The sequence below is a fragment of the Denticeps clupeoides genome, chromosome 11 (genome assembly GCF_900700375.1).
Source record: "Denticeps clupeoides chromosome 11, fDenClu1.1, whole genome shotgun sequence".
Lineage (NCBI taxonomy): Eukaryota > Metazoa > Chordata > Actinopteri > Clupeiformes > Denticipitidae > Denticeps > Denticeps clupeoides.
Window position 1 is genome coordinate 676,824 of NC_041717.1, and position 22,359 is coordinate 699,182.

Sequence of the window (22,359 nt, forward strand, 5' to 3'; positions counted from 1 at the left end):
GGTCCAACTCTGATGGTTATGTGCCCACTGGAGGCAGTAGACACGATCCAAATGGACACCCTAAGCTCTGACATCAATGTGTTGGAACCTTCATTTTGAGAGACGGCACAGGCCCAGGCCAGCCTGTGATTCCCAGTGAGGGCTGGTCCTTCTTCACTATTCAGAAGTCACTAATTATTCAGCTAGTGAATTCATCCATTCAGCATTGTGGTGAGATCAGTATGTTGCTGTATATACAGTATATATGTCCATATGATATAGACTGTCTCTAGGGGAGAGAAGATTGTGTCAATTGAGAAGTTCTGTGTTTAAGACTCACCTTTAAATTAAAATGTTTTTTATTGTAACCGTTGAGTTGGTCATTTGACTGGAGGTGGGACCGAACTACAGTCACCATATCAACGCACAAACAGTATAGCAGTGTGGGACCGGGCGCATTTAAATTGTTATGGTAACAATCCAAACTTACTCCAGTCTTATGCTATAGGAGACGGGTGACATCTGAATCTATTAATAATTCCACTTTCTGTCACATACCATACAAAACATGCACGAGACAAACATGAAGATGACAGATTGGATTAACGGATCTGGTTGGAACTTGTGTTTTCTGTACAGGACCTGGGACTGTCTGTAGAGATGACGGAGAATAATTATGCTGCATCGTCTGCCATGGCCTCCCCGACCTCAACAGCAGCGGTGAGTTGACGTCCCATGGGTCCACAAATCAAGCTGCAGGGACAAACAAGGATTTTAATTTATTTACATGTTTACGTACTTTCATTCCGGACTACTGCAGATGATATGCGGGCCCAGGATTCCCCCATCCTCAAAACAATGCCACGAAATGAAACGTAGGTTAAACTGTAATGCGTGGTAGATAAAATTGAATTAAAACATGCATCATGGTGCAACCCGTGTCATAATCGAAAATCTGCCAAAAATGTCACCTTTCATTAGGCAATTTTCACGTTTATTCCTCCTTTGTCCAGATGTGGCCCCAGTCAAGCAAGCAGAATTTTTTTGTAATGACTGTATTTCTAACAGCCAGTCTTAACACCCTTGAACATCTCTTGTAGCACAGCACAAGTTAAATAAACACAAACACAGGTAAATACATTTCTTTTGTTTTTTGGGGGCGCAGGGTGCGGACTTCTTTGAAAACTGGCACAAATCAGCAGTAATAACCCACGAACCACAGAAATGTCCTCACTTTGTGGACAGTAGCGGGACGTGTCCACTCCCATACAGCTTCTGTCCTTTCTGGGTCAGTGGTACTAAAAAGTGAAAGTGAGGTGATTGTCCCATGAAAGTGATTGTCCCAGTGTGTGGGGACGGTACTTCGCTCAGTGGCACCTCAGTGGCACCATGGCTGTTCAGGGATTCGACAATCACTTCCCTTTTGTCAGTAGTCCCTGAGCAAGACACTTAACCCAAAGGGTCTCCAGGGGGACTGTCCCTGTAACTACTGATTGTAAGTGGATACCTCTGGATAAGGGCATCTGATAAATGCTGTAAATGTAAATGTAAATGTACCTTCTCCATACAACCACCAAATTTTCTCTGGCATGTCCCGCTAATCCTCCTGCAGAAGTTCTACCTCTTGTTTAGCTTCACCCTCTAAAGCACTAATCACAAAATCCACCTGTTGAACAACAGTAAGGGCCTGGGGCCATGATTCCTGTTTCTTTTGTCCATTTCCATTCCCCAAAATTCACCTTATCAGAGCCATTGAACAGAGCCGCCCAGGTCCTTCCCAAAAACCATGGCCACCCCCCTGGCTGTACCTGTGCTGGTGGTGATGCCCCAACTGAAAAAGGTCCAGTCGACTATGCCAAATTTCCACTGGGTGTGGTGACCCAGGGTGCAAGGCCCCAAACAAGCAAGCACATTATTTTTGTACTGACTTTCGATTCCTAACAGCCCGTCTTAACACCATTGAAGATCTCTTGTACACAGCACTAGATATGAACACAGGTAAGGTAATTTCTTTAGGTTCCTTTTGATTCCCAATTCGGCCCTTCCGGCCCAAATAACAAAATACCTCATGCGCTCAACCAGCCAATAGACCTCCCTTGAGGGGCGAATTGAGAGCGTTTGGTGCCTCGCTTTCTTCTCCACCCGTCGTTTTTTTTGCTCCTCATCGCCGTTCTCTGAACTGAAGCTCCACTTCTTCTCCCAGCAACCTTGGCTCCTCACAACGCACACATATAATCCACCCAGTGAGGGGAAAAAAAAAAAAGCATTCCGGCAATATAATCCGCTCAGCGAGGGAAAGAATGCGTTCTGTCATTCCCCTGTGCTTAAAAGCAAAAAGTCTCCCCTCACACAATTCAGTGTGCAAAAACATACACACCATTCACTCACACTTGCACTTACAGACAATTCAGAGTCACCAGTTCACCTAGAGTTCATGCCTTTGAGCTGGGACCTGGGATTCAAACTCAAATGTGAGGCCATGTCACTAACCACCGTGAATATCAAAAATGCCCATGAATATCAAAAATGCCCATGTTTAATTTTCATATTCATATATGCCCCTGTATTTCTGTAGCAAACTATGTATAGCAGAATACATCAGCAGCACTATATCAGTGCACCAACTGGAGCTTTTGTCAATTTCTCTGATATGATACCTCCCATTCATTGTGTTTTTCTGTTGATTGATGTCACTGATTAAATAATTGCATTTTCAGAATATCTTCCCGTTCTCTCTCTTTATTCCTGCTTATTGCAGGTGTCTGGTAAACGGTCTGTGCTGCTATCCAATGAGGCCAGGAAGGAAATGGCCAAACTGGCAAAAGCCAAGAAGGATGAACGACGGGCGGGTCTTGACAGCAGACACAAGTATCTAATATTCCACATTGCTTATGGCACAAATTTGAAGGAGGCCGAGGTGGAGGAAGCTCTCATTTCTGATGACAGGGTGTGTAGTTGCACAAGCACAACATTGTTCATTTGATGTCAAATGTTAACCCTTTCTCTTACTCTTCTTCACAGTTCATCATGGTAGACGAATTCTTTGCTGCCCATGGTTCAAAGAGGCTCTTATTCTTCTATCAAACACTACAGCCGGTAAAATTATTGAAATACTAAGAACATGTTGGGAAAGATGTAGAAAATGCTAACAGATTTCATATTACATTACAAACAAATTATACAAATGTATATTTGTATAATGTTTCAAACATATGGCATCTTGCATAAATTCTCATTATTGAAACTAATGGAACACTTGCATATGATCTGTTTCTTCCTCCTAGCCTCATTCTCAGAGAGATGCTGCCTGTCCAGCTTCTGGTCCGAAGAAACTTTTCATCACCAACGGGACTACAGAGGTGTGGCAGCCTGGGTTGACCTAGCTGCTGATTTAATGCAGTATATACTGAGAAACAGATATGCATTAAACTCATGCAGATTTACCTCAGTAGTAGAGCAGATGCTTTGTATTCATTAGGTCTTGGGTGTAATCCCTAGCATTTCTAAGGGTGGTAGTAGCCTAGTGGGCAGCTCACTCTCCTATTAAGACTACAAATTCCCTGGTTCAAACTCCACTTACTACCATTGTGTCCCTAAGCAAAACACTCACCCTTGATTTGCTCCATGGGGACTGTCCCTGTAACTACTGATTGTAAGTCACTCTGGATAAGGTTGTGAATGTAAATCTTAGCCAAGAGATGGCACCCTCTGCAAAAAAACCCTTCAGCGGTTTTGGTTATGACATTAGCTTACATGATATGTATAGTTGATGTGAAGAAACAATATCCATAACCTGGTATATATTTTGACTCTTTGTAGGAGCTGTTTGGATTGTGTTTGCTTTTCATGCGAACCACAGATAAGGCCATAACAACTGCAAATGTATTCCAAGTTGGTAACACTCATTCATTTACTATTACCTGCATTTCATTACTGACACTTCAAATGCTTAATGGTCTCTGAATTGCAGGAACTGAATTTTAGAGTGGTGAACTACTCCGATGGCCACATTTTGCAGAGTTTTAAGGATTCCATTGGCATGCAGCAAATGCTCTTATCACAGCAGGTATTCTCTTCAGGTTTGCACTTTCACATGCTGGACTGATATATGAACTGGGATTGCACTGGTGGTTGGTAATTAAACATGTACAAATGGCATCCTAAGGACTGGGGGACCATAAAAGAAGGTCTGACCAGTCCCTCTGTTCTGGACTTCCTGAGCTCAGTGGAGCGGTTCTGCTGTGGCCTATCCACAGCCCAGCGCAACATGGAGGGCAAGGTCAAGCTTCATGAGCTAGATTCTGCACCAGACCTGAATTTCCTACAAGCCCCAGCAGACTATACTTCAGCAGGTACATGAATATGGACAGAACAGACAATAAAATTCACCTAATCACTTGTACTGGACAAGACTTTTTTGCTTTCAACTGACAATGTTCTACTGCAATTCCATGAGCACTTTCGCAATATTAATATTAATATTAATATTAATAAGCCAAACGTAAGTTGTTGCATGTGTTCCCTTGATTTCGGTGACAAATTTCATACATATCTATTGAAGGGCAGTGGTTTAAATGCAGAGGACACATTTTGTTTTGTGCACTGTGTGCTGTGCCTGCTTTGTATCACAATGAGAAAAACAAACACTTTTACTTTCAGACAACTCAATATTTTTCTGACTGAGTATTTTCCTCTCTGTGGCCCAGCTGCTAACTCAGAGCTGGTGGAGAGGCTGGAGGGGGTGCTGCTGCACTGGATGCAGCAGATTGTACAGGTCCTGACTGAGAGCGAGCAAATAAGGAAGGAGGCAGATGACATTGGGCCCTCTGCGGAGCTTGAGCACTGGAAGAGACGCATGACTACTTTCAACAGGTGAAGATGCACTTTGCATAAATATTGCAATGCCATCCATCTGGAAATTGCCTTTTAAATCGAGCTCCACTGAAAGGGTTGTAATCATGAAACATAATATTGAATATTTTGGTCTGTTCCCTTGAAAACGTCTCCAGTGGTAACATAACACTGATATGCTTACAGCTTATTGGATGAAATGAAGAGGCTCTATGTAAAGAGGGTGATTGGCATTCTACAGTTCGCCAGGTCTAAGGTTCTAAAGCGCTGGAAGGAACTGGTAAAAAAAAACTGCCATATTAATATATATTTTTTTGATTTTCACAATTCTTTCTATAAAAGCACTTACTCCCCCACACATACACTTGACTTGACCCCCCCACTTCACTTGACCCCCAAAGGATTTGGACATTACAAAAGCAGCCAACGAGGCAAAAGACAACGTGAAGTATCTATACACTCTAGAGAAGTTTTTCAAGCCTCTTGGAACATGCACTCCAGTAAGAAGAAATATTACATTTCCATCTCCATTCTCTCTTTGAAGTGCTTGCTGACACTGTGCTTATTTTCATTTGGTCTGTTCTCCTATAGACTGCCATGCTAGAGCACATTCCCAGCCTGATGAGCAGAATCCATATGATCCACAGCTTCTCGATGTATTACAACACCTCAGAACACATGACCTCACTGTTTGTCAAAGTCACCAACCAATTGGTCACCACGAGCAAGGCCTACCTCTGCTGTGGAGTGGCCTCAATTTGGGACCTTGACCGGTAGCCATTTCTATTTTTCAAAACAACATACACTTTATACACTCTTATTGAGCTAATATAATTTATGACCTAAAAAACATAAGAAAAACTGATTGGTTTCTTACTTTCAGACAAGAGCTGCTGAAGAGAATCCAAGAGTGCTTCCACCTGAACCAGGAATACCAGCTCTGCTTTCAAAGAGTACGGGAGAAGCTACAAGAAGATCCCAACAAAAGACAGTTTGAATTCAGGTAAACAAGACATACCGGCTTTGCATATTACATTTTTTTTACAGAACCTGTATGTGTTTAATCAAATCTATTTCACAATGGTCTGACAGCGAAAATTACATCTTTGGGAAGTTTGACACGTTCTGCAAACGTCTGGAGAAGATAGCAGATATGGCTGAGACTCTGAATGACCTGTCTACCCTGCAACATGTAACAGTTGAAGGCACAGACAAGATATTTGCTCGATATCAGAACATTATTACCGGTATCAAGTCGAAGCCATACAATGTCCTTGACCATCGCAAATTAGAGGTAATTACCTCAGTAGACCATTCATGCACATGGATCACTCTGCATTTTGCACAACCTGAGTTTTAGAGAGATCTGTTACTGTAGATATAAGAAAACACACCCAAATGCTAAAGATTATTTATTTATTTATTTGTCTTTGCATTGCCAACTCCATCAAGCATTATTCTCTCTTCTCAGTTTGAAAGCGACTACACAGAGTTCAAACATCAGATAGATGGTCTGCTTCAGTCCCTCCAGTCAATGCTAGATTCCTGTATCAAGCAGTCCATGACAGTGAGTCTCCGCCGAATAAAAATCTTCTGTTTCTCCTTTTCTGAAATGTATTTTGATGGATTTTTTTTCTTCTGAAGACTGAACAAATCCTTACAATTCTGGGTAAGTTTGAGAAGATAACTGGGAAGCACCTGGACCTCGATGCGAAGTACATTTCTGTAATGCAGCTCTATGCTGGGGATCTGGAACATATGAAGAAGCTCTATGAAAAGCAGAAGAGAAATCCACCAATCTCCCGCAATATGCCCCCTGTACGTCCACATGTTATTTTTATTTGAAAATCAGCAAATTAATACAACAGAAATTATTTTTGTTCTACATGCTGGAAGAAATTATTACCGAGGTGTTCAGGTAAAATTTGGTGCATCTGTGAATCATCTCCTGCAGGTTGCAGGAAAGATACTGTGGTCCAGGAAGCTGTTCAGAAGAATTGAATCACCAATGATTCTGTTAAAAGACAAGCTCAGCATTTTAAAGGTATTGTCATTGTCCTTGCCTTAATAGTGTTGTCACCATTTATTGCCATAAAAAACATTTTGCTGTTTTATACTTAAAAACAGTCTAACAGTAGTCTTTTTATCCTAATTGAAACACTGTGGAGCATATCACTAAAACTTTAAATAATGTACTGTATGCTTGAAATGCAGGGCCCTGAGATGAAGAAAATCATTCGGGATTATAACAAAACTGCTGCACTTCCCCTGGAATACGAGTTTTTTTGCCACCGGCATTGGGTCCATGCTGTAGAAATGAGACAGTACAACATGGATTTCACTCTTCTGGTCAAAGACCCTCATACCAAGGTGCCTTGTCTGCTTTAGTCTGTAAAAATGATGATGATGATGCATGTGTATGCAAACACAATTTATTTTGTTTTTCCTTCTTCTCAGGAGATTCACGTGAACTTTGACCCACATCTCCTAGAGGTTCTTTGTGAGGCACAGTATATGAGCAAACTAGGCCTTGATGTCCCAAAAAGTATTGAGAACATGCATGTTAATTACACTAAGGTCCAAAAGAGCAAGTAAGTTCACCCATCAGACCCATGAGTTTGGGTAACCTACTTTAACATTCATCCTCAGTGCTGCAAATGATGGGCTATGATGAATATACAGATTTTTAGCAAAATGTAGAATGTCAGCAGTTGCAATGAACTGTGGGCTTGCTCTGACTGTCAGAATATATTATAATGTATCTGTAATGCCATAAAAGTAGCACTACTGAAAGGTGATGGGATCGGGAATATCATTGATTATATGGGGCACCTGGCAGTGGGTGGGATATATTAGCAAGTGAACAATTTGTCCTTCAGTTTGAGTTGGAAGCAGAAAAAATGGAAAAGAAAGCAGAAAGACATGGAAAAAATTCTGATTCCTGGACAGCTGGGTCACACCATCTCTGAAACTTCAGCTCTGCCATGGATACAACAGTTATTTTGAGGTGTGATTGGCCTCCACATTCTCCAAATCGCAATGCAATTGAGCATCTGTGGGATTTGCTGCAAAGATAAATTGGATCCACCACTTTTCAACATCTGCTGATGGCATTGGTGCTCCAGCATATCTTTGAGTTTATAGTGGACAGGGCTGGTTTGGTGGCAAAATGGTTTAAATACTAAATGAGCTCTTTCATCAGCTTGCAGGAAATGCTTCAAGACTTCAAGACAACAGTAACCCAGATTCCTGCTCTTGTTCAACCACTGATGCAGCCGTTTATAACCCGTGTAGAGGCCGCTCTCTCTCCAGGACTCACCATACTCTCTTGGAGTTCTCTCAGCATTGATAAATGTAAGACACTATAGCCCCCCGAAATTCAAATTTGAGGTTCAGAAAAAGTTGTTAACTTTCCTGTTCATTCTTCAGTTATGGAGAGTGTATATGGCGTCCTGAAGGATCTGAAACGGGTGGCAAAGGTCACCTCAGACACTCTAGAATGTCGAATAGAGAGGACCTTGCAGGCTATGTCTTCCACTGCTCTGCTAGAGCTGCCTAAAGAGGAGCCTGTTCCTGTCGACTCCTTTTATAGCGAGTCAAAGAGCTCAGTGAAATCTGCACAGCAGAAACTGGCAATGTATGGCCCTAAACCTTAACTACTCTTATTGTGTATCTTACGAAATATTCAGAAACGTATTAATGCTTTTTACTATTTTTATTCAGTTACAGTCAGCAGGTGGAATTGTCCATCCTTGAGATGATCTCAGATCTCAAATCGATGATTACAACATCAGAAAGTGTGAACTTGGAGGTATGATCATATAAAACGGGCAGAATCAGCATTAAACATGAAGTGTTATTGTAGACTGTCTACCTTTACCTCTTATCTAGGGACCCTTTCAGTGTCTGCATCCAGACTCGAAGAAGAAGACACGCTGTCTTACCTGTCTGCCCTGCCGCTTCTACACCATGATGAACCAACTCTGTCAGAAAAACACAGAGGCAATGGTCAAAGGTTGGATCTTAATAAATTAAATGTGTGTTTATTTGCAAAGAAAACTTTGAAAACACTGCTTAAAATTCTTTCATTACTTTTCTGGAAGCTGCCAAACGTTCACTGGATGACCTGAGGCATCGACTTCATGTTGTTAGTAAGTACCAGCCCATTCTGCCAGACAACTCCCATGTCCGGATCCCTCTCTTAAGGGCTTCTATTCAGCTGGCCATCCCCAATATCATTCTTAGTCCTAGCCTGGATGAAGTTCAGGTTTGTGCAAAATATCGTATTAAAACCACAAATCTATTTACATTCCCCCATGCAATAGTAATATGTGTGTTTTGTTTTAGAGCTTGGTAAACAAAGTGGGGAACACTGTGCTGTCAGTAGCTAAGGACATACCACTATGGGAATATTCCCATCTCCATCACAAGCAGTTGCTGGTATTTCCTCCTCCTTTTATTAATTACAGAAGTTACTGATATAAAGAATCAACGTGACCTAATGATGAAACTTTCTAATCTCTAGGTTGAGCAACAGGCTGCCAAGGATTTGGGAGATGATGGTCTGGTCACTAAACAGATCCCCCTGAAGTCTCTTGAGAAGCAGCTGTCAGAGCACAAGGACATCACCAGCGCCATGATGCAACTGAGCTCCATTGTCTCCTCACTCAAGGAGGAAGCTCGAGACATCCTTGGTAGACTGGCTCATTTCTCCACTCTATGGAACCAGGTGTTGTAAAAATTGCTTCTCAAATTAACTTAAAGTTAACGTTCCGAACTGGGTAAATATCGCTTTCCTTTCATATATAGAACCCGGAGGAGCAGGTGGCACTGTTTTTAGAAACCAATCCTTCCTTCACAGAATTCAGTGCTCAGATTGCTTCTTACTCAGTAAGTAATTTGCCCTTTCCAAGGTTTTAATTAATTCCAATATGGCTCAGGATCTCTCATCACTTACTGTTCCCCCACAAAGACACTGGAAGCCCAAATCAATGAGCTCCCACCAAGCTGCATTGTTGGTTCCATCCAGTATGATACAGACCAGCTCAAGCTATCCCTGATCCAGGAGTGCAAGACGTGGAAGAAAGCATTCGGGGCTGCACTGAAGCATCAGGCCTCTGAGAACATGGCTGAGATCTATACTTTCATGGAGGGCCTGACCAAACAGCTCCAGAGGCCTATCAACAACTTGGATGATGTAAGGGGAGCCATGGCTGCCCTGCGGGACATGAGTGAGAAAGAGGTCCACATTGACTCCCTCATTGGCCCGGTGGAGGAGTCATATGCTCTGCTCAACCGCCATGACCTACACTTTAGTGACAGCAGTGCAGAGCGTGTGGACAGCCTGACCTATGCCTGGAAGAGTTTGAATGCATTGGTAAGGAATATAAAAAATACAGACTGCATAAGCTTTATTATGTTTTCTCTCAACTCACTCTTTTCACTAAAAAGGTGAAGCAAACACATGACACCCTTTTGGAGATAGAGCCTAAAATGAAGCTAGAGCTGCTAGAGGGTGTGAAGAGGTTTCAGGGTTCTGTGCAGGACTTCTATGTCGATTATGACAACAGGTATTGACTGGCACCCACCAGTAAATGTCACCCTTTTTTCAAATGCCCATCGTAGCTTCAGATGTAGTTGTATGTATCTGCCTTCCAGAATTACTTAACCTTTATGATTATTGATTCATTTAAATGATTATTGAATGATTATCATTTAATAATTAATTACTATTTTATATTTTTTATTATTATAAAAAAATGTGATTGCATTCTTTGTTTTTTTCTGTTTTTTTGCTGGCACTTGGGACTAGTGACATGGTTTCTTCTATTGAATTGCAGTGGTCCTGGAGTGGCAGGTCTACACCCTCGTGAAGCAAGTGACAGACTACAGGCCTTCCAGGCTCGGTTTGATGAACTGTGGAGGAAGTACACAACCTTCTCAGTGGGAGAAGAGCTGTTTGGACTCATAGTAAAAGGTGACCTCTATTTTAAGGTTTTGGCGAACTGGAGAACCTTTCAATCAACCAGTAACAGAAGCTCTTCCCATGACTCAAGACACCTTTGTTATTAGCTCAGTGAGAGGTCATCCCAAAAATCCACTATGCTTAAACATTGTTTTCAAACATAACATATGCAAAACATTACAATTCATACACTGAATGGCTAAATAAAATGTTTATGCTGTTTTTTTTTTTTTAACCCTTCTAAACAGAGTATCCGAACCTTAACCGAATCAAAGGGGAGCTTAGCCTTTTATCCAAGCTCTACAGCCTGTATAACGCAGTCATTGACAATGTCACTGGTTACTATGACATTCATTGGAGTGACCTCAGTGTTGAAAAAATCAACAGTGAGCTGCTGGACTTTCAGAATCGGTACAACTTCTTTTCACTTATCGCACATAATGTTGATAGTACAGTATACTCTGCAAAGAATACAGTGAATTGAAATGTGTTCTTGTATGCAAAATAATTTTTCTAGAAATGTCTTTAGAAACATGTAGTGCTGTCTTTTACCAAACAGCCATACAGACTATTTATGCTTTCCAAGATCAAGGTACACAGAATAATTATAAGAAAATGTATACTCATTTTTATTTCATTTTCATCATAGCATTCGGAAGCTTCCTAAGGCCTTGAAGGACTGGCAGGCTTTTAGAGATCTGAAGAAGACAATTGATGACTTCAATGAAACTTGCCCACTTCTGTACATGATGGCAAACAAGGTAAGATGCTGTAAGGCATGAATATGTCTAATATGGTTTGACAATGCCTGAGAACAACCTCACTGTAATTTTTGTAATGTTTGAAATGTAGAAATTATTCTGTTAAATTTCATACTACCCTTGTTTTACCTTTAGTTCCATAAATTTATTGATTTCCCTACTAGGGGTAAATTAAACCAAATGTACATTTTAGCAGATCTGCACAAATCAAATTTGCAGTGATAAAGAGAAAAAAAAAAGTACTTTTATTTTATCTTTAACACTGCAAATAATTTATCCTTTCTTTTTTTTTACTTTTTCCTTTTGCTTTTTTGTGTATTCATTTTCTGTTGTTCAATAGGCTATGATGGCCAGGCACTGGCAGCGCCTGAGTGACATCACAGGCCACCAATTTGATGTTGAGTCAGGAAGTTGCACACTCAAAAACATAATGGAGGCTCCTCTGCTCAAACACAAGGAAGACGTTGAGGTGCGTCAGAATCACACACAGAAGAAAAATCAGCATTCGATATTGCATGAATGATAATATGTTTCTGAAGATTTGTGCATGAATGAAAACACAACTTCTATAATTGTATTATTTTTTTAATATAGGATGTTTGTATCAGTGCTGTGAAGGAGAAGGATATCGAAGCCAAGCTCAAAGATGTGGTAGTAGAATGGAGCAGTCACACATTCATGTTTGCCACCTTCAAGAGTCGCGGGGAGTTTCTGCTTAAAGGCTCTGATATGGCAGAGAAAGTGTCCCTAATGGAGGACAGTCTCATGGTCCTGAGTTCTCTTATGAGCAACAGGTATCTGTCTGGGGGGACTCATTGGCTTCATGCATGTTAATGCTGTAATTTGTGTTTAAGCTAATTCGAATGACAAAATTGTGTCTCCAAAGGTACAATGCACCATTTAAACCTACCATACAGCAGTGGGTGCATAAATTGTCAAATACCACAGAGGTCATTGAGAATTGGCTCACAGTGCAGAACCTCTGGATCTACCTGGAAGCTGTGTTTGTTGGAGGGGACATTGCCAAGCGGCTTCCAAAGGTAAGAGAGAACTGAAAGTCTCTGTACACATCTTGCTATACCTCCCTGTACACATCTTACAGGATTTATTTGCAGAGTAAATCTTTGAATCATGAATGTTTTTACTGTATCCCAACAGGAAGCAAAGCGATTTCAAAACATTGATAAGGCTTGGCAGAAGATCATGCAGCGGGCCCATGAGATCCCTGGAGTGGTGCAGTGTTGTGTAGGAGATGAAACCCTGAGTCAACTGCTGCCCCACCTGCTGGAGCAGCTGGAGGTGTGTCAGAAGTCCCTGAGTGGATACCTGGAACAGAAGAGGTTGGTCTTTCCTCGATTTTTCTTCGTCTCTGACCCTGTGCTCCTGGAGATCCTTGGTCAGGCTTCCGATTCCCACACCATCCAGGTATGTCAGCTAAATTCTACTACAATTGTTTATTTTAATTCTATATTTTCATATGTTGCATTCCTTTGTTCTGCAGAATCATTTGTTGAGCCTCTTTGACAATGTCAACAGAGTTGTTTTTCATGAGAAAAATTATGACCAGATTCTGAGCTTTCAGTCTCAGGAAGGAGAGACTGTGTCTTTATGTGAGCCTGTGAACGCTCAGGTATTTAGAAGTCTAACCTGTTATCCTGTTTATTTGTTACTTGCCTGTTTCAGAATTGTCCATTTGCAATTATTTACAGTAAAAAGCTGTTAGACATGTTAAATCAACCAGTTACTTTGGTGCTCAGGGCAGTGTCGAAGCGTGGCTTGGTTTACTGTTGGCCGGGGTGAGGAAAACTATCCATAGCATAATCAGGAATGCCAACATGGCAATCAGTGACCCTGGCACGAAACTTTTAGACATCCAGTCAGCATTCCCAGCTCAAGTCGGCCTTCTGGGCATTCAGCTCATTTGGACCAGAGATGCAGAAGAAGCTCTCAAACTGAGCAAATCTGACAAAAAGGTACAGTAGACTAAATACCTTGATAATTACCATTTTATTAAATGCACAATTGATTGTTTTTTAACAGCAATCAACTGATTATATTCATTTATTTTACATCAAACAGATTTGTGTGATTCTTCTATTTAATTGTACAGGTTATAGGTCACGTTAAAGGTGGGGCGAGTTTTGAAACAATTAATTGTTGACATGACAAAAAAAATAGCATTTAAAAAGGGGTGTGTACATTTTTCTATGTCTACTGCAAATGTCACACATACACATTTTGGCCACACTATGCATATTATATCCAACAGATCATGCAGATGACTAATCAGAAATTCCTGGACATCTTAAATGAGCTGATTGACATGACCACTCAAGACTTGACCAAGATGGAGAGAACAAAGTATGAAACACTCATCACCATTCATGTCCACCAGAAGGACATTTTTGATGATTTGGTGAGAAACCCTCTCAGATTTGCAATTTAAATAGTCATACATTTATATGTGGATGTGTTTCAATTTTGCCTTTTATATTTTTAGTTTAAAAAATCTTATAAAACTGGATTTATAGTTAATAAATTCTTGACTGTACATATTTAAAATACCTTTGTGTTATATTGGCATACATAAACAAATCTAATCTTTATATATTGGTGAGGGGTGAAGACACAAGCACTCGACATGAAGAGCACAACGTGGGTTTTAATAATTAAAACGGAAAAATGGCTCGATGGCCTGAAAATTACATAAACAAAGGAAACCGATGCAGCATAACTTACAGGCAAAGCTTGACCGGGAAAGTGTGGGCATTTGCATTTAAAGAAAAAGTAACATTCTCATTTTAAAAATGGCAGTTGGTAAACTGGATTATACTGGTGTGTTAAACAAGTCTCTTCACTACCTATCTTAATGACTCAGGTGCGCCTGAATATCAGGTCTACAGCTGACTTTGAGTGGCAAAAGCAGTCGCGTTTCTACTTCCTGGAGGATGCGGACAGGTGTATGATCGAGATCACAGATGTGACCTTTGACTACTGTAATGAGTACCTGGGCTGCACAGACAGGCTGGTCATCACTCCCCTGACAGACAGGTAGGGAAGAGTAAACACTCCACGGAAAGAAAAAAAGGATTATTAACACTGGCAAGAATCAAATTTTTAAAAATTTATTTGTGTTTTATGTATGTATCAATAATTAATACAAACTCTAATCCATTATAAGTTAGTACCCATTTAGTACTAAGTGATTAGATAATGCAAATCCATCCCAGTTGGGTATGAATGACTATAACTGAGAATGTTTCTCAATATGGTGCCAGATGCTACATCACTTTGGCTCAAGCTTTAGGAATGAGTATGGGTGGTGCCCCGGCTGGACCAGCAGGTACCGGAAAGACAGAAACCACAAAAGACATGGGCCGATGTCTTGGCAAATATGTGGTGGTGTTCAACTGCTCTGATCAAATGGACTACCGGGGACTGGGCCGCATTTACAAAGGTACTGGATTCATTAGCATAATCCATCCATCCAACTCCTCACATGAAATCAGTAGTTCATGTTTTTTAACCTGTGTTCTGTCTGAAGTTGAAAAGCAAAATCTTAGATGTCCAATGTGCAGAAGTGAAAATTCTGAATTTTGAGCAGGTCTGGCTCAGTCTGGTGCATGGGGTTGCTTTGATGAGTTTAACCGGATCGAGCTGCCTGTGCTGTCAGTGGCTGCCCAGCAGATTTACATTGTCCTTCAGTGCAAAAAGAACAAGAATCCTCAGTTCATCTTCACCGATGGTGATGTTGTGGAAATGGATCCAGAGTTTGGAATCTTCCTGACCATGGTATGGAGCTACATTAGCCTGTTGATTAATTATTCATATCCATTTGTCCATGTTATTAATTATCATAATGAGCTTATAACATACTTATTCTACATATTTTACATCATGTAAATACATGCAACTCCTTGAAAAAGTCTGTTTTTTTGTGATAAAACAAACATATCTAAAAGAGTTTGGTCATTACCAGAGAAGTACTTCTTTTGTTATGAAAGAACCCAGGCTATGCTGGTCGTCAGGAGCTCCCTGAGAACCTAAAGATCCAGTTCCGTACTGTTGCCATGATGGTACCAGACAGAGCCATCATCATGAGGGTGAAGCTGGCCAGTGCTGGTTTCCGTGACAACCAAGTCCTCAGTCGCAAGTTTTACACTCTCTACAAGCTGTGTGAGGAACAGCTCTCCAAACAGGTCCATTTTAGTACAATTGGTACTCCTTGAAGTAAAAACTGTGTGCACCGTGTGCTGTGCTGCTGTGTATCACATGTGACAATCACTTCACTTTAAAAGGAATGACTGTACTGTAATCTTCTCATTCAGTCTAGTATCATTGAATTAATTTATTATTTTTTTTCACTTGAAGGTTCACTATGACTTCGGCCTTAGGAACATTTTATCAGTGCTGAGGACCTTAGGTGCGGTCAAAAGATCCAACCCTACTGAACCAGAGAAGACAGTGGTCATGAGGGTGTTGCGGGACATGAATCTCTCCAAACTGGTACTTCAAATCTTAGTTTTAAACATAATTTAGATTTTTTTCATTACAGAAACAAATGAGTGTGTCTTTCTTTTCTACAGGTAGATGAGGACGAACCCCTCTTCATGAGTCTGATAAATGATCTTTTCCCTGGAATCACTCTAGAGAAGGCTGGCTACCCTGACCTGGAGGCCGCTATCTGTAAACAGGCATCAGAGGCCGGGCTCATCTTCCATGAACCCTGGGTTTTGAAGCTGGTGCAGCTCTATGAGACTCAACGTGTTAGACATGGTTATTAATATTAAAATGTATTATGGTTACTATTACAGCTGGATTAGTATTATAATCTGTAACTTTTGGTAGGAATGATGACCCTGGGTCCCAGTGGAACAGGAAAAACCACCTGCATTCACACACTCATGAAAGCCATGACAGACTCTGGTATACCTCACAAGGAAATGAGGATGAATCCAAAGGCCATCACAGCTTCTCAGATGTTTGGCACTCTGGATGTCGCCACCAATGATTGGACTGATGGTGTGTTTTCTACACTTTGGAGAAAAACTTTGAAAGCTAAGAAGGTGAGCTACATCATGGGTAGGATGACAGTCATCCTGAGGTCAGACATGTTCCTCTAATGAAAGGCTAGATGCATGATAGTGTTTGGAGTAGTAATAATATTTTTTGGATTCTAAGGGGGAACATTTATGGATTGTTCTGGATGGCCCCGTAGATGCCATTTGGATAGAGAACTTGAACTCTGTTTTGGACGACAACAAGACCTTGACACTGGCCAACGGTGACCGTATCCCTATGGCACCCAACTGCAAGATTGTTTTTGAACCGCACAACATTGACAATGCGTCTCCAGCCACTGTGTCACGTAATGGCATGGTGTTCATGAGCTCATCTGTTCTGAACTGGCAGCCCATCCTCCAGGCTTGGTTGCAGAAAATTCCAGCAACTCAGGCAGAAATACTGAAGAACTGCTTCAACAGTATCTTCCAGGTCAGATCACTTGTTGTATTGTTGTATTGATTTCTTTGTGTGAAGAAGATGTCCATAGAACAAAAAGTTGCAGCTTTTAAGCTAATCATTTCTTTACAGGATCTCATGAACTTTGTCAGCACCGCGGTCTTTCCCAAAATGCAAATCTTGGAATGCATGTACATCAAGCAGGCCATTGATCTCTTGCAGGTAAATAACAGGGCCATACTGCTGATTAGACCACAAACAAAAGTACACAGAAAAACTGGATCCTTACCCCTTGCTTTACATTTTGCAGGGTTTGCTGCCTGCAGCTGAGGAGAAGAATGTGAATCAGGGTCATGTTAGACGGCTGTTTGTGTTTGCTCTGATGTGGTCAGTGGGTGCCTTGCTTGAGTTGGATGACCGGGCTAAGATGGAGGCCTTCGTCAAATGCCACTCTACTAAGCTGGATCTGCCCATGACTAAAGAAGATGAAACCATCTTTGAATTTGTGGTCAGCGAGGCTGGCGATTGGGCTCACTGGTCAACAAAGGTACTTTGTTAGGATCAAATTACTGTTTTAGCATTACATTTACAAAATATATCAGACGCCATTATCAAGAGCGACTTACAATCAGTAGTTACAGTTGTTCCCCTGGAGCAACTTAGGGTTAAGTGTCTTGCTCAGGGACACAATGGTAGTAAGTGGGATTTGAACTTGGGTCTCCTGGTTCATACGCACTAGGCTACTACCACCCTTTAGCACATAGACATTTTATTCTGTCCATTGTTGTTTGTAGTTAGTAAGTTATTTTGTTTCATTTTTTTGATCCTTAGGTTCCAGAGTATAGATATCCCACTGATGTTGTACCTCACTATGCCTCCATCCTTGTACCAAATGTGGACAATGTCAGGACTGACTTCCTGATGCAGACTATCATGAAGCAGGGCAAAGCTGTGCTCCTCATTGGGGAACAGGGCACTGCTAAGACAGTCATGATCAAGGTACCCCTTAATGCCTTAAGAGGTTAAATTTACATGTATGGCATTTGGCTGACACATGTTACATTTATTAATTAACAAATTTTTAGAGCATCCTTCACAAAATGCTGTTATTACATGCAATGAATTTAGTACATGTCTGTTCTTATATTATATTACAGTACTATAACAGTGTTCTAATCAAATTGTAGTAGTATTAATACTATATTGTTAAGTATTAAATCTATGTTGTTTATATGCATCTATATTTTTAATACTGAAATATTAACAGTTAACACTTTCATCATGGTCATTCACTGCATTTATTGTCATATTTCCATAATTATTCCTTAGGGCTACACCAGTAAATATGATCCCGAGAGACATTTGAGCAAGAGTCTGAACTTCTCGTCAGCCACCTTGCCTGGCATGTTCCAGCAAACCATAGAAAGTTACATTGACAAGCGGATGGGGACAACATATGGCCCGCCTGCTGGAAAGAAAATGACTGTCTTTGTTGATGACATCAATATGCCAATCATTAATGAATGGGGAGACCAGGTGAGCAAATTGATTTGATTTGAGTACTTGGATCATCTGGTTTCATAAAAAAAAAAACATTTTCTTGAGGACCTGTTCTCTCTTCAATAGAATCAAAGTGGGTGAGGGATCTTTCTGCCACATTAAAACTAGAGCTGCAACAACGAATCGATTAAATTGTTAAAATTGATTACTAAAAGAGTTGGCAAGGAATTTCATAATCAATGTGAAAAAGTGAAAATAGAGGAAAGATACAAGGCCATATGGGCCTTATGGGTTAAGTAAATGCCTGGTCTATGCACGTACTCAAAACAACCACGTTTTTTTGTACGCGCTAAAACTGACCACACGTGACTGCTGGTCCACTGACCAGTGACTGCTGACCAGGCATCACACATGGTCCAAAACGCCTCGGCCGATCCCATTTTTCCTCCCATGATAAAACAGCAAGCTTGTCAGTCCATGTGACAACAGAACGGCGAGCTGGAGAGGACAGGTGAGGTGCCTGTAGTTCGTATTTCACAACTGTCTCAAAATTATTTGACAGTGCATAAAGTGTGGCTATTTGAAAGCGGACTTTTACGTGATTCATTTTCATGTTTACAGTCCAGTTAAAGCTGTGACATTCTTGAATAATTTTTAGCACCCTCACTGATGTCCACAGCCAAGTGAGGAACGAAGTCCTCAAATACTTTGGAGAAAAGAGCCTTGCCCAGGAAGAAACCCCATTACTGTGGTGGAGGGCTAACAATGAAAGATATCCCACTCATGGCTGCCCACTGCTCACTAAGGGTGATTGGTTCTGACACCATGTCCTACAGTGTTTCACAATGACAATCACTTCACTTCTTACCTCTACATCCCTGCCATATCAACACCATCTGAATGGCTGTTTTCTGCAGCAAGCAACATAGCCTCAAAGAAAAGAGTAAGCTTAAGCTCACACGCTCACAAGTGTCTGAACAAAAGCAGTGAGAGAGAGTAAGTGTGTAAGTGCGTCTGCAGTGTAGTGTAGAGATAGTTAAATCAATAGTAAAAAGGAAATTAAAGTCTAGTTAAAACAAATTGCAGATGCAAATACCCCCAAGTCCTTAATCTAAAAACTCTCATATTACTGTCTAGAATATCCAGGACTTTGGAAAGTGAAAGTGAAGTTGTCATTGTGATACATAAAAGGGTTCAGTGCTGGGCCTGTGATCCTGGCCAGGATGGGGCTCTGGCAAATCTTGTAGGGGGTGTGGGTTGTACTGGTGGTTGCTCCATACCCCTCCCTTGTTTTAAAACAAAGGTTTTGGTAGACACTCTCCTGGGTCTGGGGTAGACTTGACACCCCCCTCTGGGGGTGGTGGTTCCCTGGATCTGGGAGATTAGAGCATGCATGGGGAGTGTGAATATGTATTTTTGTCCGTCTGTATCCCCCCCCACCCCCATCACTCACTGCTGGTCGATGATGCCCCCGACCGCAGGTGCATTGGTGGTTCTCAGTGTCTGAGAACGGCTGCCCAGTGATAGACTGGCTCACTCCTGGGGACTGCTTGATGGGTCCTGGCCTTCATGGCTCTGTTGGGTCCCTGGCAGGGGGTGGGTGTCCTTGGATCTCTGGGTCTCTGGGCCAATTACCTGGTCTGTGGCTTCCCACAAACACTGACAGGCCGGGAAAAAACTATTTTAATGTTGTGACTTCTTTCAGATCACAAATGAAATAGTTCGTCAGCTGATGGAGCAGGGAGGCTTCTACAGTTTGGAGAGGCCTGGAGAGTTTAACAGCGTAGTGGACTTGCAGCTGGTGGCTGCCATGATCCACCCAGGCGGGGGTCGCAATGACATCCCACAGCGACTCAAGAGGCAGTTCAGCATTTTCAACTGCACTTTGCCCTCAAATTCATCCATTGACAAGATATTCCACACCCTGGCTCATGGATACTTCTGCCCAGAGCGAGGTTTCTCTGACGATGTGTGTGCATTAGCTGGCGCACTAGTTCCCACCACCAGAAGAGTGTGGCAGGCTGTCAAAGCAAAGGTAATCCTCTCTGACCTTCTTGAGTCTTAATGCTAAGATGATCAGATGTGGAGATGTGTTTTGTGTTAACATAAAGAGACGGGTTTCAGTAACAGTAGTGTCTCCTTTCATTAGATGCTGCCATCGCCTGCTAAATTTCATTACATCTTCAACTTGCGTGACCTCAGTAGGATCTGGCAAGGCATTCTCACAGTTGGTGCTGACGTGTGCAGTAGGCCACAGGTCCTCACGTCACTCTTCCGGCATGAGTGCTGCCGTGTTATTGCCGACCGTTTCATTGATCACAAAGACAGGGATATCTTTGATGGTATTCTGGAGAGAGTAAGTAATAGCACAGGTTGTGGATAATTATTAGGACTGCTCATGTTCTGCTTTGTAACTCACTGTCCTCCACTATTTAGGTTACTACTGAGGACCATGGAACAGCCTTGTTGGAACAAGCCAGGACAGAGGCTTACTTTGTGGACTTCCTGAGGGATGCACCTGAGCCCACAGGGGAGGAATTTGACGATGCTGAACCAGAGAACCCCAAAGTTTATGAGCCCATACCCTCTTTTCAAGCCTTGTCAGATCGTTTGTCTCTGTACCTTCAGCAGTACAATGAAGCAATTCGAGGCAGCACCATGGACTTGGTTTTTTTCAGGGTAAGAGGAGCACCTTTATGCGATGTAAAGTGATTTTCCGTCTGAGAAACTGACTTTTTTTTTATTAGGATGCCATGATCCACTTGGTAAAGATCTCCCGCATTATCCGCACACCTCAGGGTAATGCCCTACTGGTGGGGGTAGGAGGCTCAGGAAAGCAGAGTCTCACCAGACTAGCTTCTTTCATTGCAGGGTACCAAAGTTTTCAGATAACCCTGACAAGGTAAGTCATTAAGAAGAAGAATGTAGCACAATCTAGAGCTTTTTCCCAACTGCGGGGAAATAGAGAATTATTAGATACCTGATTATAATTAGAACAAGAACAATTGATGGAATTTTTTAAACTGACAACCCTTCACAGAACCTACAACGTAAATAACCTCATGGAGGACCTGAAGACACTTTACCGCATTGCTGGACAAGAGGGTAAAGGGGTAACCTTTATCTTCACTGATAATGACATCAAGGATGAGGCCTTTCTGGAGTATATGAACAATGTTCTGGCATCGGGTGAGGTGTCCAACCTGTTTGCACGTGATGAAATGGATGAAATTACACAGGACCTGATCCCCACCATGAAGAAAGAGCATCCACGTCGCCCACCCACTGTTGAAAACCTCTATGACTACTTCCTGTCGAGGGTGCGCACCAACCTCCATGTGGCACTATGCTTCTCTCCTGTAGGGGAGAAGCTGCGCTCGCGAGCCCTCAAGTTCCCTGGTCTTATATCTGGTTGCACGGTGGACTGGTTCCAGCGTTGGCCTCAAGATGCCCTGGTAGCTGTGGCCCAGCATTTCCTGGCTAACTATGACTTTCACTGTTCAGAGGAAGTGAAGCAATGCGTCGTGGAAACCATGGGAACCTTCCAGGACCTTGTGGCAGAGACTTGCACTGAGTATTTCCAGCGTTTTCGCCGGCAGACCTTTGTGACCCCGAAATCTTATCTGTCCTTTATTAAAGGATATCAGACTATTTACACTGACAAAATAGCCTACGTTGGGATGCTGGCTGACCGCATGAAAACTGGTATGATAACATTTAATGCTCTTAGCAAAATGCTAGTGCTATATACGGTTGGCCTTTCAGCCTAGTACTCTAGTTTAAGGTTCTTATGGGGTTGTCTTATATTGGGACCAATAGGGTAATTATTTTTAAGCATAACTC

At 41.8% G+C, this 22,359-nt stretch overlaps 1 protein-coding gene across 1 annotated transcript in view; it reads left to right on the plus strand.

Moving 5' to 3' along the window:
* Positions 1-22,359, plus strand: part of dnah5l (dynein, axonemal, heavy chain 5 like) — a 35,997-nt gene that overhangs the window by 1,006 nt on the left and 12,632 nt on the right. Inside the window, exons 2-56 of the mRNA XM_028997012.1 lie at positions 619-699; positions 2,738-2,926; positions 3,001-3,075; positions 3,264-3,338; positions 3,799-3,870; positions 3,950-4,045; positions 4,145-4,331; positions 4,686-4,851; positions 5,017-5,110; positions 5,232-5,330; positions 5,422-5,603; positions 5,714-5,833; positions 5,923-6,124; positions 6,302-6,397; positions 6,475-6,648; positions 6,785-6,874; positions 7,045-7,200; positions 7,288-7,421; positions 8,033-8,184; positions 8,260-8,467; positions 8,554-8,641; positions 8,722-8,845; positions 8,934-9,097; positions 9,178-9,270; positions 9,356-9,559; positions 9,640-9,720; positions 9,803-10,207; positions 10,282-10,400; positions 10,671-10,807; positions 11,044-11,206; positions 11,445-11,556; positions 11,897-12,025; positions 12,151-12,350; positions 12,443-12,596; positions 12,715-12,981; positions 13,058-13,186; positions 13,314-13,529; positions 13,826-13,972; positions 14,435-14,607; positions 14,835-15,013; positions 15,161-15,348; positions 15,561-15,755; positions 15,928-16,062; positions 16,143-16,332; positions 16,405-16,622; positions 16,738-17,049; positions 17,149-17,238; positions 17,327-17,563; positions 17,848-18,015; positions 18,346-18,552; positions 20,222-20,551; positions 20,666-20,872; positions 20,953-21,195; positions 21,264-21,418; positions 21,557-22,221. Coding sequence (XP_028852845.1) covers positions 619-699; positions 2,738-2,926; positions 3,001-3,075; positions 3,264-3,338; positions 3,799-3,870; positions 3,950-4,045; positions 4,145-4,331; positions 4,686-4,851; positions 5,017-5,110; positions 5,232-5,330; positions 5,422-5,603; positions 5,714-5,833; positions 5,923-6,124; positions 6,302-6,397; positions 6,475-6,648; positions 6,785-6,874; positions 7,045-7,200; positions 7,288-7,421; positions 8,033-8,184; positions 8,260-8,467; positions 8,554-8,641; positions 8,722-8,845; positions 8,934-9,097; positions 9,178-9,270; positions 9,356-9,559; positions 9,640-9,720; positions 9,803-10,207; positions 10,282-10,400; positions 10,671-10,807; positions 11,044-11,206; positions 11,445-11,556; positions 11,897-12,025; positions 12,151-12,350; positions 12,443-12,596; positions 12,715-12,981; positions 13,058-13,186; positions 13,314-13,529; positions 13,826-13,972; positions 14,435-14,607; positions 14,835-15,013; positions 15,161-15,348; positions 15,561-15,755; positions 15,928-16,062; positions 16,143-16,332; positions 16,405-16,622; positions 16,738-17,049; positions 17,149-17,238; positions 17,327-17,563; positions 17,848-18,015; positions 18,346-18,552; positions 20,222-20,551; positions 20,666-20,872; positions 20,953-21,195; positions 21,264-21,418; positions 21,557-22,221 — 9,472 coding nt within the window. The remainder of the gene's footprint in view (positions 1-618; positions 700-2,737; positions 2,927-3,000; positions 3,076-3,263; positions 3,339-3,798; positions 3,871-3,949; positions 4,046-4,144; positions 4,332-4,685; positions 4,852-5,016; positions 5,111-5,231; positions 5,331-5,421; positions 5,604-5,713; positions 5,834-5,922; positions 6,125-6,301; positions 6,398-6,474; positions 6,649-6,784; positions 6,875-7,044; positions 7,201-7,287; positions 7,422-8,032; positions 8,185-8,259; positions 8,468-8,553; positions 8,642-8,721; positions 8,846-8,933; positions 9,098-9,177; positions 9,271-9,355; positions 9,560-9,639; positions 9,721-9,802; positions 10,208-10,281; positions 10,401-10,670; positions 10,808-11,043; positions 11,207-11,444; positions 11,557-11,896; positions 12,026-12,150; positions 12,351-12,442; positions 12,597-12,714; positions 12,982-13,057; positions 13,187-13,313; positions 13,530-13,825; positions 13,973-14,434; positions 14,608-14,834; positions 15,014-15,160; positions 15,349-15,560; positions 15,756-15,927; positions 16,063-16,142; positions 16,333-16,404; positions 16,623-16,737; positions 17,050-17,148; positions 17,239-17,326; positions 17,564-17,847; positions 18,016-18,345; positions 18,553-20,221; positions 20,552-20,665; positions 20,873-20,952; positions 21,196-21,263; positions 21,419-21,556; positions 22,222-22,359) is intronic.